We start from the raw sequence: 17,065 nt of genomic DNA, 5'->3' as shown, positions 1-17,065 counted from the left end.
AAAAGCAGGGTTAGGCTATCTGAATATGCGTGGCAGTAGTGATGGGGGAGTGATGAAAACCAAATGCTCTCTGGCCACTGCATCTAATTAAACACACACATGCAGGGTTCATCGTAGTTTTTAGGACACTGAACTGTTACGAAAAAGGTCACAAAGGAATCGGGCTCCCCCTTCCCATTTCCCAGCCCGCTTGTTGTTTATCTATTTATGGATTGCACAACTTCTGGGAAGATTATTCCTCCGCCCGAGCTGTGTCACAGCATATTTCGTGTTGCTCGACATCAAAGTGCCGCGTGAGAGGAAATGGCACGGACCACCTCATGGACGTAACGCACAACAGCGTGCAGCAGCATATTAGGCCTGGCTTTGAAGTTTTGGCTACTAATAATGTCCTCTGAGAGGTGAATTTGATATGTATTCTGTATGGAGTGCATTAGGACAATGCAGGTTCATTAAAGGCGACCTAAATGCTTCCATACGTCCGACAGCCTGCCTGGAGCGGTGTGAAATGCTGCCACCTATTCAGCCGTGCATGTGCTTGTTTTCTTCTTTGGTTTGGTGCGAGTCTTCAGGCTGTGAAATGTTTCATGTGCTCATTTGTTCATCATAATCAGAAACTTCCTTTTTTATTCTAATTAAAAACCTAGCAGACTTATATCCTTGATAGCCTGTAAAAAACAACAAAAAACAACAACAACAACAACAACAACAACAACAACAACCATATTTAACCTAAAACAACTGACACTTTTGACACTTTCTGGCACAGAACCTGCTCCCATATTGAAATCATCTCGTGTGACTGGTTACACTGCCTGAATCTACATTTTTAATACTTTAAAGGCTCCCAAAACCTGCTGTAATCTGGGATTTCCTGTTTGTGCCTAAACTTGACATATTTACCTGTTAAGTAGTTTGTATTATGGACAAAAGTATTGAGCCACACCTCTTAATCTTTGGATTCAGTCGCATTGCCACAGGTGTATAAAATCAAGCACGCAGCCATCCAATCTGCCTGTACAAACATTTGGATCTTTGTAAAGAGCTCACTGAATTCAAGCATGGTGCTGTAATTGTGCTGAGGCACATAGAGAGTAAAAGTTGCCAGTGCTCTTCTGACTCAATAACTGCAGAGCTCCAGACTTCCAAACCTCCTCTGGCATTAATGTCAGCATAAAAACAGTGTACAAAGAGTTCCTGCAGGGGTAATGGAGGTGATGTAGCATAGGTCCCCAGTACTTTTGTCCAAATAGTGTATGATTTAAGAACAAACTGAAAGAAAAAACACACCTGAAAATCATATTTTCCCCTATCTACAAATGATGAATGGAAACTGTTGTAAATGTAAGATTTGACTATACTAACAAAGAGAAGAAATTATGTCCTCTCTGTGGTTGGTTTGATGTACTCCTGTAAATTAAGATTAAAGACTACAGTCGTACTTTACACACAACTATCACACAGAAGTAATAACAAAAGCAGTCTGAGACTGCATAGCTTCCCTCCACATCATGGATGAATCGAGTCCCTGGATCCAGTTGGTGTCATTTTGTTGTGAACATCAAGGCCATTTCCCCCAGCTTTTCCTCTTTCAGTTTAAGATATACTTTTATCTATCTTAAAAGTTGAAAAATTACAAAAAAAAGAACCTAAAACAAAATAAAATAATGTCCTTTTTTAACAGTTTTTCCAGTTCAGGGGGCTCGTGTGGCACTGAATCCTATCCCAGCTGTCACTTGGGGAAAAGCAGCCATACATTACATTCATACCTACCTACGGCCAGTTTAGAATCAGCAACCTGACTGAACACGCCTGTCTCCGGACTGTGGGAGGAAGCCAGAATAGAAACAAAGACCCCAAGCAGGCACAGAGAGCCATCTCCATGTAACATAGGTCAACAAATTCAATAAAGCAAAACGAGCACAGCAAATGTGAGGTGAAATTAAGATGGCTCAGTGTACACACAGGGTCAAGTGTAGAAGGACAATCCACACTAAAATGTGTATGTTGGTACGTGTTTGTGAAGATATGATGCAGAAAGTACAATTTTGCCTCATTTCGCAATATTAAAAAAATCCTTGCAAAAATTCCTGGATCGAGATCAACTCCAAAAGTGAATTACTTCTAAGTTGGACAAAGCTCCATTTCTATTAAACTTCTCATGCAAAAGTTCTGTGTGTAACTTTTTAAGTCAGGCAATCTGAACCAATCACATAACCTCCTTGATGGAGATCTCTTTTCATCTGTTTCTGTGGTGTTCGCTCAAACGAAATCTTACTCCATAATGAGGTCACACGTAACTAGACAAACCAGGCTCGTTGCATGAAAAGCACTTGTGACGTCATGCAACGGCCACCAAACTGCAGTTCAGTGTGATGGTGGGAAACCTGCAGCAGTTCAGGTGAGGTGAAGAGAGAAGTCTCTGAAAATGGATCATCTTACAGCAGGCATGATGTCACCTGATTTAGATGACAGGAAAGATATAACGCAGTAAGCACTTCTTTGATCCTCATCATTTTCTAAGACAAAAATGTGAGTGTTTAAAATAGAACTCTGACTGAGCACGTGCCTTATTTTATTAACATTAACATCAGTCATTTCAAATTAATACTTATCAAACTCCGTATGTATCTCGGTTTTTTAAAAAGTAGGAAAATAATTTCAATCAAAGGCTGCTGTTGTCATTCATGGAGTCTGGGCAGTGGCAGATGTCAAATGGCTGCAAAAGTCAACCTTTTTTAGTTTAAACCTGAGAGTAACATAGCTGAAGAGGTAAATAAAATGTACATAAACAATTGTTTGCTGTAAAGAAGTCAGCATGTGTGTCCAATAGTTGTATTTTCACATGATAGCATCAATAACCAGCATATAGTCCTCCTCTCCTTTTTTATTCAACTCAGTTTCATGCTCACACATGTAAGCATGATTCATAATTACAGGCTCAATACAATGGCCAGCGTACAGCTGCATCCAGCCGAATAGCTACATCGGTTAGCTGGAGACGCTGATTGACTGGTGCTTCCTCTGTGATCAGGGTCAGAACTTTTGGGTCATTTTCAGAGCTGATACTTTATTGCTTAGCTAGAGAGCATCTATGTTTTCCTGTCTTTCACAATTCTTAAAGCATTTTCACTCAATATCTAAGGGCGTTTGCATGGCTCATGGGAGAAAATTATCGTCACGGTGTTTAGCTTTAGTCATTGCTTATAACCAGCAGCATTTATGAGCCATAAATAAGTAAATCAAATACAGCAGGAGGGAAGTGCCGAAAACACAGCTGCAGCTCTTTTGGAAGTTTCCCGCTCCTTCCCCCTCTTCTTATCGACAGTAAAGCTGAACAATATTGCTTCACTTGTTTCCTTTTGATGGGAAATTACAACCAAAAGCAGCACAGTGTGCTTTTTGCTTTACTTTTTTTTCATTATTCAGAAACTGTGAGCCGTTTGAAACGACGACAGCTCTGGAAACCATTGCACACACAAAGGAATGGAGGCTTTCCTGAGTCAAAACATGCATTAAACATTTAGGGATTTTAAAATCATGAAAAAGTGTGCTTCAGCTGAAAAGAAATTTGGAGCATATTAAGGCCAGCAAGTTGTAATATTCAGGGTTCATTAGACCTGTAAGTAATGTATAATTCCATTGATAGCACTGTCAAGCTAAAAATCACAAAGGCTTCACAACAAAATGCAAAAAAGTTACCCAAAAGCAAGTTTTAAAACTTTTTAAAAGAAACAGCTGAGTCCACAGATCTCAGGCTCAGACAGAAAGAGGTTCAGAGTCTAGGGGTCACTGTTGCAAAAGCTCTGTCTCCTTTAATTATTAGCTGGCAGGCCGTAATCACCTGATCCTAGGGACCTGCTGGCGATGTATGGATGTAACGGTTATCTGATAACCAGAATCTTAAAATAAATCCTAAAGTCAGTGGAGAACCAGTGCTGCAGAATTAACCATGGTGTGACATGTGAACAGCTAAAACTGCAGAACTGCAGGAGGTAACGGTAACGATGGGTCATTTCAAATCCTAACAATCCAATTGCAATGAAATGAAGGCATGAATAACAATCCCCAATTCAGAGCATAACACAATAGACCTCAACTTGGTAAGCAAGGTAAAAGCTGAAACAGCAGTCACACCAAGCTTCCTGATCCTGATTAGCAAAAGTGGCAAGGGGAACTAGAATTTGCATTACAGTTTTTAATAGAGTCAAAGCACGTATGTAAGATGTGTGACTGGGGCTTAAATGAGATACAAAACTGGATGCCATATGTGCAGAAGTGATAAGAAATGTCTTTAACAGTAATCAAAATGTGCTGAAGAGGGAGCAGCAGAAACAATAAAGTCCCCAAACAGGAGCCTTGTGGCACACCATAGGCAAAAGAAGTGAAGAGGACCTGGATTTAGAAACAGCCACAGAAAAGGAGCATTCAGAGAATTTGAAGAAAGATCAGATGTAAATAGTGGAGCAGCACGTTGGCACGGTGGTTAGCACTGTTGCTGCACAGCAAGTGTCTGTGTGGAGTTTGCATGTTCTCCCCCGTGTTTGCGTGGGTTCCCTCCGGGTACTCCGGCTTCCTCCCACCGTCCAAAGACATGCAGCTTGTGGGGATAGGTTAATTGGATAATCCAAATTGCTACTAGGTGTGAATGTGCGAGTGAATGTGAGTGTGAATGGTTGTCGGTCCCTGTGTGTTGGCCCTGCCACAGACTGGTGACCTGTCCAGGGTGTACCCCGCCTCTCGCCCTATGACAGCTGGGATAGGCTCCAGCGACCCCCGCGACCCTGAAAAGGATAAGCGGATGGATGGATGGATGGATCAGATGTAAATAAAACATCTTGCAAATGAGAATCATTTTGTGGTTGTGACATATCTTCCAAGTATGAAATAATTGTACAAAAGCAGCTAAAGGAAGCTGCAGTTCTGTAAGTGCAAGTATAAGGACAAACAAGTATTTGTAAAGTTTGTGCATCATTCTGCTTCCTTGTTGAAGGAACTTGTGTTTTGTTTTTTTAGTAACCCGTATATTGAAGTTTGTAGATTGCCGGTTAATTTTCGATTGTCTTTGGTGTTTGTTGTCTTATTTCTGTTTGTTTGTTTGTTTGTTTTGCTTTTTTGAATTATGAATAAATTTTAAAAAATAATTTATTCAAACTGAATATAGGAGATGCTTCTTTATTATTCCACGTTTTTTTCCTTTTTTTAATCCTTATTACCTCTTTTTGTCACACTCTGTTTCCACGTTTTCCAAGGTGATTATAATTATAGTGCAGTAAAGTGCAGTAAAGTCTTATTCTAAATATTTTAAATGTTTGCAGGCCTACAGTGTAGATAAGCCCATTGAGGTTCCCACTCCAGCAGAGGAGGTGAAAGTAAAGCCAGCCCTGGTGTTGCCGCACAGCAGGGAAGACTACTACGGGAGCCTGAGTGACACATGCACAGACAGTCACAGCAGTAACTCACACATGGACAGTTTAAAGGTAATCGCAGTTTAGTTTTTATGATGCTTTCTGTTTTTTTTTGTGGTTTCTTAGAGCACGCCAGTGAGTCCTTTTATTTGTTTACAATAGCAGCCTGAGAATGAGGAGTCTCCACAAGCAAGATGCCCTCAGTCCCTGCTTGCACCTTCTTTACCTTCTGGTTCATCTACACCTGCCCAGCCTCAGAGGACTGCCGTCAGTAGAATAGAGCAGGTTGAAATCGCAACATCTGGTGAGAGAAACATCTGTGGAGCTTATTTAATTGCTCTTATTGCAAAGCAAGGCAAAAATTTATTGCACAATTTCATGGTAACAGTGAGTCATTTCAAATATTAATCTGCTTTAAAATGACTGGGAAAATGACTGCTCATGACTTGTACTGCAGTTATTAGATGTTTCAACCAACCCAAGGCCGCTGGGAGTGAGAGAACTGTCTGTACTGATAAGACAATGTTGCCTGATGCAAACCTCCTGGCTGAAAGAAAACTTCTTGGCGACATGAAGTCCATTAAATCTTTGAAACAGTCAGGAATATCGGGAGTTTTCACTGGACAAGCGGTAAGTATTCTAGGCTTCCTTATTTTAAATATCCTGTCATCAGATTCACTTCCTTTCTTTGGATAAAAAGCTGATAGCTAGAACTCTGCCGCTTCATGTATCTCTGAAGAATAAGATGGTGGTCCTACCTACTGAGGAGGCCAACCTGTCAGACATTGATTATCTGGTGCCCACCCATGATGAGAGAGGCTGTCCCATAGCAGAATGGAAGAGGCAAGTCATGGTGAGACAGCTGCAGGCCAGGCTGCTGGATGAGGAGGATCAGAGGAGAAAGGTAATGTTGTCTGAGAGATGAATTAGGGCACAATTTAGTACTTTCAATCAAGAAGTCATTGTGTACAAATCGGATCTTCAAGGTGCTTTTCATGTAGGACTAAATCAGAGAATTTCGGGAGTAAACCAAGATTGATGTGACTTTTTAGACTAGCAGTTCCAGAGAAAAGGGAAATGAGCCTGATTGCCATTTAATTGTTGGCTTTTAAGTAGAAACAAAAGACTGTAGCCCCAATCCAACCTTTTAAAATTTATCAAACAGTTAGTCGATAACACTTTAGTGTATGTCCTGTATTTAAAAAGTGTCAGTTTTTGCTTCTAATGGTACTTCTAAGCCCTTTTAGATTATACAGAATGCAACTGCATGCAAAACAGTCATTATGTTGTGTGGATCTTTACGTATTAGATTCTTTATAAAATCCTTTGTGTTATAGGTTGGTATAAGTTGTGTTTAATATTTCAGCTTCTGTAACAGGAAGTAACCCAACCGTTGGGTTACACTTGTAGGTACTCGTGCACACACTTTCCCCATTTCTTTTACATTTAAATCCCAAAGGCAAAGGCCTTTCTGGTTTCTTGGAATAGTCATTTAAAAATGAACAAATATTTGGGAAAATATTTGGAGTGTTTCTTGGAAAAGATGGAGCACATAAAATGAATAACTTCATCGACAGACAACTTTGAATTTCCGCCTGCTGGCTGAGCAAAAGAAGCTATCTCCACTTCTGGGTGGAGAAAGCTTTATTTTCTCGCATTAAAGACAAAACGGCTTTTAGTCAAGAAATGACCACCACAATAATCTATAATAATCAACCTTAGTAAGGTCTGCTATTTGAGGTAAAGCCTAATTTAAACAAAACCTCCCCTAAACAAATGGTTACAGTCTAAACATAATGAGAAAAGCAAAAATTGCAGCTCGTTCTTTGTGTTGCTTCTCTAAATCTGCATTACTGAAAATCTGAAAAACACTTGGAAATTCAGTCCCCATTTACTTTTAATTGCTCATAACAAATCACTGAACACATAGCACATTGTGAGTCAAGTCATATTTCTGAGGTTTGGATGAGGTCTGTGTTGCAGTTTTAATGTATCATTACTCTTTTTCTTGCATGCCAAAACCCTCTGAAATGTTTAAAAAATGTAAAAATTACATCCTGCGTGTTTATCTGGTGTTTGCCTCTTCTTTTACAGGAAAACGGGAACAGATTTGCCAAAGTCAGCTGGAGGTACTCCCAAGCCCACAATGCCATCCTGGGGCCCTCTGGTGAGCTGCTGACTGAGGGTGATCTCATCTATCTGGAGCAGCAGATTGCCAACGTCTCCCTGCAGAGGAACTGTGAAGGCTACGAGTTGGAGTTGGCTCGTCTAGCTGAGGAGCTCAGGCACATCCTGCCGGCCCCCATAGTGAACATCACCGTCAACACGCAGTTTGGGAACTTCACAAATCAAGTTCCCTTACCTGTGTGGTGCGGCCGTATCTCGGGGATCGTAAAGAGCATGTCTCTACTCATGACCAACCTGACGGACCAGCCCTACTGCAAGATGCCCAATACAGAGCTTATCACAGTGTTTTCTCAGACGTCAGACAGAAAGAACTCCACTAGGGGACGCAGGGAGATGATCGAGGATGAAATCCATCAGTTTGGAGTGTCTGTGAGGACTCTGAAGTCAAATTTTGAAACGCAGAACTTGTCGTTGTTAGCTGAACCTTCAGAAGCTCACATGTTAACCTCTTCCACACAGTTTGAGGCCCCAGAGTCAGGAAAGCAGGTTAAAGGGCTGAATCCAGCTGCAGAAATAGATCAAAACAGTGACTCTGGTATTGACTATGATACAAATGTTCCTGATGTTCAAGAGACCATTAGTCTTAGAAAGGAGAGGATAGTTGTTCTGTTTTTAGGCCACTGGAAGAAATCTGCTTACACTGTGGCAATGAAGAGCAAGGATGCAGCAGAGAGGAAGATAAGTGGAGGAAACCCAGACATGGGTGACAGATCTGGTCATAGGAGTAGCATCGAGAGTGCTCAGTCAGAGATGATGAATAGTTCCCTGGGACACTTCTTCAAGCAAAGAGGTGCTGTCAACAAGATGCTGGGAAACTGGAGAAATATGATTTCCAGTGTCCCTTCAAGGCAGATAAGAAGGTAGGATGGGGTGACTTTCCCTTCCTATTGAAAACTGAAACTGTTCACATCTTTAAGTAACTTAATCAGAGATTTGCGTGGATGTTTGTGTGTCAGATCATATTGTAATTTTCACCTCACATCAGAATCATGGAGTTAAGAACAATATCTGTTTTCTTTTAATGCATATATGCTGTTCCTCCATAGTAGATGTTTATATATTTACCCAACATGCGAAAGGTCACTGGTTTGAGATCAGGAGGAAACACAAATACCTTTAGGGTTGCGGGTTGCATCGTCAAGATTTGCCAACTCAAATTATCTGTAAATTATCTGTGGTGACCCCTTGTAAATAAGGGATCAGCTGTAAGAAGCTTTATACTGTATAAATGATACACGAGAAGTGTGGTTAACGCTCAAGCAACCAAGCTAATTTAGCAACTAGAATTACAGAGGGGTTCATTATAACCCTATTATACGTTATATAGCAAAGTATAATGGGTGTGTGTGTGTGTGTGTGGGGGGGGGGGGGGGGGGGGGGTAATTCTGTCTTGGGCAGGCCTGGCAACGAAGCTCGAGAGAGAGAACACCAAATGGCCAGGCATTAGCCTAAGGGGCCAAAGAGGCAAAATGGGCCAGCCTTCTTGTGGGCTCACCAGCTGCAAGAGATACCATAGGGGTTGGGTGCAATGTGCCTGTTGAAACTAGCTCTTGGGACATGGATTGTCAACTCTCTGATGGGAAAGGAGTCTGATACATTGGGGTTTTCCCAGCTGAGCTTGGAGAAGGCGGTCAAACATATCCCTTGGAGGTTCTTCCTTTTTCAGGGTTCTTCAGATTTATGGCCCCATTGCTGGCGATAAGTCTGACTCATTTCCGTTAGGTGTTGGACTTTGCTAGGGATGCCCTTTGACACAATTTTGGAGTGATTCTCCCTGACCTGGAAATGTCTCACTGATTGCCTGGATAAGCTGGAGAAGGTAGCTGGGGAGAGGGTGGTCTGGGGCTTTGGTTCCCATCCCTTCCCCTGTCTCGACTTAAACTAAATTTAAGCCTGAAACCAAATAAAAAATATTTTTCAACATAAATACCAAATATCAGGCTTGGATTCTGCTTTTTTTTTTTTATTTATAGGACATTTATAGGACAGTAAATCAGAATTAGAATACCTTATTAATCACTAAGCAAATTATGTCAATAAGTGTCTATAAGTTTTGTACCAGTACTCAGAAAATACATTTATATTAATGCTACATAATTACATAATTTTGGGCTTGGTAAACTATGGACATATGGTATCTCCTTGTTCATGCTTGGTGAATGACAGATAGTCAAATACATTGTTGTGTAACCTGCAGTGTTATCAACAGGCTCCAAAGGCAGAAAGCCCTCTACTCGCCAGAGCAGTTCTTACCCCGTCTGGATGGTGTTCCTGTAGAGTATGACAACCTGACCCTAGATCTCTTCATGCTGGGCTACTTTCACATCTTGGAGCTGGACCTGCCAGTCGATGAACGGAAAATGAGGCATCTTCTGTGCTTCGAGGTATTCGACCATGTGGGGAGCTTCCCCTGGGAGATGGTCAGGGACTTTCATAAGGCCGTCATTCAGGACATTGAGGCTGGGAACCGTGAGTGGAAGGACGGCTTCGAGGACATTAAAATAAAGTTCTTTGGGAATACCTTGAGTCAGCCTGAATGCTCTACAGAAACAGTAAAACACAGCCTCCCAGAGGTTAGACAGGTCCCTAAAGTCATTGTGCAGACGCCTACGCCAGATGAGGGGACACTCTACACTGGAACTGACATTTCCAGTTTTAGTAATGAAGAAATTTGTAAATATATTGACCGTAGTTTTGCTTTTTGGAAAGAGAAGGAGGCAGAGATTTTTGATTTCGAGTAGTCACTTGTGTCATATTTTTAGATAACATCGGGGCTGGCTATCAAACTAATTAATGAACTAAACATTTCCATCATCAGTTATGAAGTAAAGTTGGCACAGATATCTTAAACCTAATTGTCGGAAGTCTTGTTTACTTAATGTTTCATCGTAAATTTCTTTGTCTGAATTATAATTTTGTTATTTTTTTTTACTGTTTATAAAAAATATATATGCTTTTAAGAGTAGAATATTTAGGTACTGTGGTAATAGTATTGAAACTCAGTCAAATAATTGTCAATATCATCAAGTTTCAGACGATACCCAGCCCTGTTAAAAAAGAGTGCTAAAAGTGTTTTTGTTCAGTTCTTTGTTAAGAGAGCATTTTGTGGTAAATATTTGCAACAAAGCCTCAGAGTGATCCATGGTCTGAGAGAAACCAATTCTGACATTCTTACAAATAAATCTTAACATAGAGCTCAATTGATTTTCATTGTTTTCATATTCATTTCACTGATCTTATCCTTCATTAAAAATCTTACTTTTTAAATGTTTTTTTCTTGTTTCTGAGACTCATAAAAACATGGACCTGGAATCTCCTAGAACAGCTTTGAAAAGTTCTTACTTACCATGTTTTGAGCCTTGGTGATGCACCTCAGTTCATCCTTAAACAAACAATATTTGTTTCTTCCGATTGGGTTACGTGTAAACACAAGGTTTGACCACCAGGTGGGTGGGTCTATGCTCGCAGACAGATTTGCGGGGCTTAAAGTCATGCCATTTTCTCAGATGCCACTGTTTTTACCGGTTAAGCACAAGTTATCCCAGGTGAGACTGAATCTGCCACACCAATAACGGACACATTTGAGAGGAATGAGACCCTTTTTCATTGATTTCATTCATGTTTTGCGTTTTAATTGTTTTTTTTTTTACTTCTGGTTTTGTAGCCTGGTTATGTTTAGGCACAAATATGTTTCAAAATTTCTGGTAAAACAAGTCTCTTCACATTTAAAAATGATCATTTGAGAGTGACCTGTCTTGTTAACGCTGTAACCCAATGTGTCAGGGCACAGACTTCATAGGACACTTTCTGTGTAAATGAGGACCATCACTGGCTTTGATAAAACAGGATTAACTGACCGCTTGAAAATAAAAATGTGCTAGATGACCGTACAGCACACACTTGAACTCCTGAACAAGGAACAGTTGTGGCAGCATTATTGTTACTCAGTTGTCAGCTGTCACATTTCCAATTGTTGGTCCTCTTTTGCCGCTCCCAGGCCTGTTAAGAAAATCCAAAATATGCGCCTTTAACAGCAGCTGCAGGTCCCATACATGTTGTTTGGAATCTGACTTCAGCACAGCGTCACTGTCAGCCCTAAAAATAACTAAGACGACAGAAGGCAGTCCCCCTCCAGTGACTTAGCAAAAGCTTTTTGCCATGCTACCCGCTCCATATTGATCTAAACAGCTGCTGCAATCCCCATTTTTACTAGGAGGATGAAAAGTTTTTTTCTGTTCCAGCTTATGTGGTGAGTATGTTGTTAATTCTGTATTTAGTTTTTATTAGATGACAGGAAATGTTATTTGTTGTTGATTTCAAGACATATTTTGACCTAACTATAATATCATAGGCCAAAGGTACTCTGTGGTCAGCACATTAAAACTCTGATTTGACTGTTATTGTCAAATAAGAACAAATGTTTTCTATTTACTCTACAACTATCATGTAAGAGATGTCATCCAACTCCTATTCAGTGTTTAGAAGCTGTCATTTCTCCATATGATGCTGCTACTTCATATATATGTTTACCACATAATCCGGTTCATGGTGCTAAATTTCGATAGTTTTTGGATTTTGAACTTCATGGTGAGGTTCTTGCTGATAATTAATATCATTTTTTTCTTGCATTTATTTGCTTTCTCTACACTTTTAGGTAATTGCTAATCTCAGTTGTTTATTGCACCAGCTGAAAGAAGATCTGAGCTACATTTTGAAGTTGATAATGGTGCGTAATGTGGATGACCTGGACTTCTGCCTGTCCTCCCATCCTCAGAGCATGCTCGAGGGCTTGCGTTCACTCTGTTCTCACCCCAAACTTGTGGATGTGACTTTGAGCGCGGGAGGGCGAGATTTCCCCTGTCACCGTGGTGTACTGGCGCTTTGTAGCATGTACTTTCACTGCATGTTCTCAGGGGATTTTGTAGAGAGCATTGCAGCACGTGTGGAGCTTCATGATGTGGATCCTGAGATCCTTAGCTGCTTGCTTGACTTTGCCTACACAGGCAAACTGACTATCAACCAGAAAAATGTGGAGGGGTTGATCTGTACCTCCAGCAAGCTCCAATTCCAGACAGTGCGAGCCGTGTGCAGCCGATACCTCCAGCATCAGATTGATGAAACAAACTGCCTGGGAATCCTGGAGTTTGGGGACATTCATGGCTGTCCTGAGGTGGTTGCCAAAGCATGGGCCTTCCTCCTGGAGAACTTTGAGGCTGTACAACAGGGTGATGAGTTTCTGTTGCTGGGAAAAGATTGGCTGGTCTCATGCCTGTCTGATGAAAGACTACAAATCCGGTCAGAGTGCGCTCGTGTGGAGGCTATCCTGAAATGGGTTAGGCACCACAGGGAGTCTCGACTCTGCTATCTCCCTGAGCTCCTTAGCTTGTCCCGTCTCTCTCTGCTCAGCCTGGACTACCTGGCTGACACCCTGCTGAAGGACAGTCTGCTGCAGGCCTCTCCCAGCTGTACAGAGGCTGTGGAAAAGATTTACAGAGAGGTTAGTGAGTTTCTACACTTTTTCTCTTCTTGTTCTGCTACGAGTTATATTACAAAAATAATGTTACTTTCTAGAAAATGGATTTAGCACCTGAACATGTGGACCGATTCAACTCCCAGAGCCCACAACCAAACCTAGAAGAAGTTCTCTTTGTCATGGGAGGTCATTCAATGGATGATGAGGACGACTCTGATGAAGAGGAGGACCGAGACCCAAGACTGGAAAGACTACAGCCCAGAAACTGTGCCTTCTACAACACAAAGACCAGTAAAAAAAAAAAAACAACAACAACAAAAACTCTTTCTCCCCCATTTAAAATTTCAAGTTTGTTTAAGTTCAGATTCCATTTTAATTTTCAAATTTGTTGGAAAATGTCTGTGGGATTCCTCAAACCAGTTTGGCACATTCTGTAGGTCGTTAAATACAGTGTTGACAGAAAAATGGCCCTTCAGAAATGTGGTCTGGATGTGACAAAATTGGATCATCTTCTCAATTCCTGAACTGAGCATTTTTATTGCTCAGCCTGGAAGAAGGCATTTATGTTATGTTTTGCACATGGAAAAAGTTTTTGTAAAGCCATTTTAAGCTTCCTTTTTATGTGGAGGGGCAAAAGCTGGCCAGGAGTTAACGACCTGCCAAAAAGCTTTTTGTATTTACTGTTTCAGCTCAGCAAGCAAGAACCTATCCGACCTTGTTTGGCAATATTATAGCTTTACTTAATTTCACTCCAATCCATTTGTCATTTGCACACTGTATTTGTGAATAATTCATCAATTGGTCCGTGAAATATTCTCAACTTCAAGTCATTTTCTCTGCAGAACGGTGGCATGAGCTCCCTAATTTCCCGAATCCCAACAAGTGGGGTTACTCTATGGTCTCTTTGAACAATGATGTGTATGTGTCAGGTGAGTCAAGTATACTCCACACTTTTAATCAGAATAGACAGGTTGCACCTCAAACAGTCCTGGAGCTCAGTGATTTCCTGGTCCAGGTCTGGGGAGATCCCCCAGGACACAATCTCACACAATCTACCTGAGTACTATTTTGCAGCAAAATGGACCAGCCTGCCACATCATGTTTTTAGTCAGATTTTTGGTCTGTCTTTGAGTCCTTGGTTGATCATTTTCATTTCCATGAAACAATGTGCCATCCTTTCATTTCTAACACGATACCCATTCCATATCAGTATAGATATCCAACATGATGTTTTTTCCCCATTGAGAGCTGATGTGTTTCCAATGTGTTTCTTTCATTTTTTAGAACACTGTTGAAAAAACTCTTAGGTTAAATGACAAATGATAGAAAGTCAAGAGTGCAGCTCTCCAGTTACTTTTGTGAGGAATCTAAAACAATCACAGACTTTTGACAAACTGATCCTTTTTGCCTCACAGGGGGCTCGCGAGGTTCGAATACCAATACCTGGTCGACCACAGAGACCTGGAAGTACATCACAAGAGAGGGGAGATGGGTTACTGTGGCACCTATGCTCCGACCTCGGACTAACCACACATCAGCAACGCTCAACGGGGAGATTTATGTCATCGGAGGTAAGAAAATAAATATCGGTTTTGCATGTGGTGCCTTAAACCTGCAGCAAAAATCACAGAAGATAATCACCACTCTAGCTGCTTGCTTCAGCTTCTCTGAGGTTTTCTTTAAGAATGTTTTAGTATTTCTCCATTGTTGTGGAATATTGTTGGTATGGCCAACTTTTTGCAGTTGCTGAAACTCTCTATAACCCTCCAGCAACCAAATTATTTTATAATGACCAAGTTGGGTCATTTATGACAGGAAGGCTTTAATAAATGGCTATGTTTGTCTTTTTCATACCATTTCCTTTATCTGTGACAGGTATTCAAAAAGTCTTGCTATCATGTTTAAGCAAAAAGGCTTTAATACTTCTGCAAATTAAAACAAATCAGTTCTTTGGAAATGTGACATATTCCATATATTTCCATTGTAACTTTCAGTGTTAAGTGTCTGACTAAATCTTGGTCTGTTAGCCAAGGTTCTATGTAGTGATTAGGAGTGGAAAATTACAATAAAATCAAAGCCTGCAGCACTAAAAAATGTAAATATATTTACCAAAACATTCTATTATGTGAGCTACACCAGTTTTACTTAAAAACACCACAGTGGCTCATAGAAATATCTGGCTGGGATACTAAATAAGTCATTTTGTCACTTGAATGTTAAATGTGACTATCGATCGTTAATTTTTCCTCTTAGGCACAACGTCAGACCGAGTTGAAGTTGAGCACTACGACCCTTATAACGACACCTGGGCTATGACTTGCCCCGCCTTAAAGTATGTGACAAACTTCACCGCCACAGCTTGTCAGGGGAAGCTTTATGTAATTGGGTCATGTGCAGTGAAATACAATGCACTGACCATGCAGTGCTACAACCCTGTCATAGGTAAGGATGCCCTGAGTACCATCCTGAGCACTGTTCACAGTACTTCTATAATGCATGCAGTCCTATTGGTGGATGTTTTGGCATCTTCATTTTAGCCACTTTAAATAATATGTTATATTACTTTTTTGTAGCAGTAATTTCTTCAGTGTCAGATGCATATTATCCAAATTAGAATCTCTTGAGGTATATATGGATGGGTAAAAATTTAGCTATTTTAAATTTGCATAATTTTTTCCAACATTAATGATCCCTCATAACATTGCAAGCATTTTTCTGTTAAACATGGGAGCAAAATACATTTTACTCCCACAAACGTCACAGTATAAAAAGTCAAAAATCTTTTCTGTTCAGCATCATTTTTCTGTGAGCATCAGTATTATGAGACGTATCATAGTTTCAAACGTAAAATCTCTGTTACGTAAAGGAAGAGAAACAAGCACTGGTACCCAGGATATTCAATCTCTTTTCTAATAATTTACTGGGAAAAAAACCTTTATGGTCTTTTTTGTTGAGCTTTTGTTTCTCAGTTTTTATCTTTTCTTTGTGTCTCTTGTCACATTTTTTCTTTTGGTGTAACATTGTTTACTTTATAGCATTTATTTTATTAAAACTGAATGAAGTGCCATAATGTTCCCATAAAGTGCCATTTACTTTGGATATTTGTTTGTGCTTTAATCTAATAATTAACATATTTGTTATATTTTTCTTCATAGATAGCTGGATCAGCGTATGTTCACCATTTATCCCAAAGTATTTGTCCTCTCCTCGTTCTGTCTGCGTGGATCGAACTATATATCTGGTTGCTGACAACACTAAAAAAGTCTATGCTTATGATCCAGAGGCAAATATATGGCAGAAGGTGGGTTTAGTTATCACTGCAGACAGCAAGCTTAATACATTAAATAGTCCCTTTGCACGAATTCATCCTACCAGACGTTTAAGTAATACCTTTGGTTTTTGCTCTCTTCAGGTCCAGCTTCTACACATGCTCCACGAGAATGGCGGCCTTGTATCACTTGATGGGAAGCTCTTTGTTACCGGAGGCCATTGGAAAGGTATGGAGGGGGACTATGGGGTCGAAGTGGAGGTTTACAACCGAGCATCCAACATCTGGGAAGTGGAGTCCTCCCTGCCAAGACTTTGGTTCTACAGTGGAGTCTGCACCATCTTCTTAGACCCAAACCAGTGGCCTGAGCTTGAGTCAACATAAAGTCCTCCTCAAGGCCAAAGAGTTAATAGAGATGTGTTCCTCTCATACAAATGCCTACGCTGCAAAAGGAATGCTTATCCCTGGATGTCATTGTGCCTGAGAATAGCACATTACATGACCCTCAGGTATTCTTGGATGTTTTTTAGGGCTGTGCTCTACTGCTCAGCAGGTGTTTATTTATACTTTGTATCATGTGTTTGAGACCTGAATTTCTTTGTGTTACTGTATGGTGCACATGAATCATTAAATGTTTGCAGAACTAGCTTGTGGGCTTCTATTTTTAGAGTTTTTGTCTGTAGTCATTTAAAATCTGCTAATTATGTTCCTGAAAATTGGTTAAAGATT

General features: G+C 40.5%; 2 protein-coding genes across 4 annotated transcripts in view; both read left to right on the top strand.

The window, feature by feature from the left end:
• The window catches only part of espnla (espin like a), a 28,418-nt gene extending 17,589 nt beyond the window's left edge, over positions 1 to 10,829 (top strand). For both annotated transcript variants that reach the window (XM_082524605.1, XM_082524604.1), the window contains exons 6-11: positions 5,319 to 5,480; positions 5,571 to 5,712; positions 5,866 to 6,038; positions 6,148 to 6,312; positions 7,503 to 8,455; positions 9,805 to 10,829. In XM_082524605.1, coding sequence (XP_082380731.1) covers positions 5,319 to 5,480; positions 5,571 to 5,712; positions 5,866 to 6,038; positions 6,148 to 6,312; positions 7,503 to 8,455; positions 9,805 to 10,336 — 2,127 coding nt within the window. In that variant the 3' untranslated portion in view covers positions 10,337 to 10,829. The remainder of the gene's footprint in view (positions 1 to 5,318; positions 5,481 to 5,570; positions 5,713 to 5,865; positions 6,039 to 6,147; positions 6,313 to 7,502; positions 8,456 to 9,804) is intronic.
• An 871-nt stretch (positions 10,830 to 11,700) lies between these two features.
• Positions 11,701 to 16,976, top strand: klhl30 (kelch-like family member 30). Of its 2 annotated transcripts, none has more exons than XM_082524076.1 (8): positions 11,701 to 11,844; positions 12,250 to 13,092; positions 13,212 to 13,359; positions 13,911 to 13,997; positions 14,484 to 14,639; positions 15,322 to 15,510; positions 16,224 to 16,369; positions 16,481 to 16,976. In XM_082524076.1, the coding sequence occupies exons 2-8, from the start codon at positions 12,319 to 12,321 to the stop codon at positions 16,718 to 16,720; spliced, it is 1,740 nt and encodes a 579-aa protein (XP_082380202.1). In that variant the 5' UTR covers positions 11,701 to 11,844; positions 12,250 to 12,318; the 3' UTR covers positions 16,721 to 16,976. The 2 variants fall into 2 exon arrangements, with proteins under 2 accessions (XP_082380202.1, XP_082380201.1); XM_082524075.1 differs by having other exon boundaries at positions 13,167 to 13,359.
• Positions 16,977 to 17,065: the final 89 nt, after the last annotated feature.

This window comes from Aulonocara stuartgranti (assembly GCF_965226115.1).
Source record: "Aulonocara stuartgranti genome assembly, chromosome: 23".
Lineage (NCBI taxonomy): Eukaryota > Metazoa > Chordata > Actinopteri > Cichliformes > Cichlidae > Aulonocara > Aulonocara stuartgranti.
This window is presented reverse-complemented; position numbering and strand designations above follow the sequence as displayed.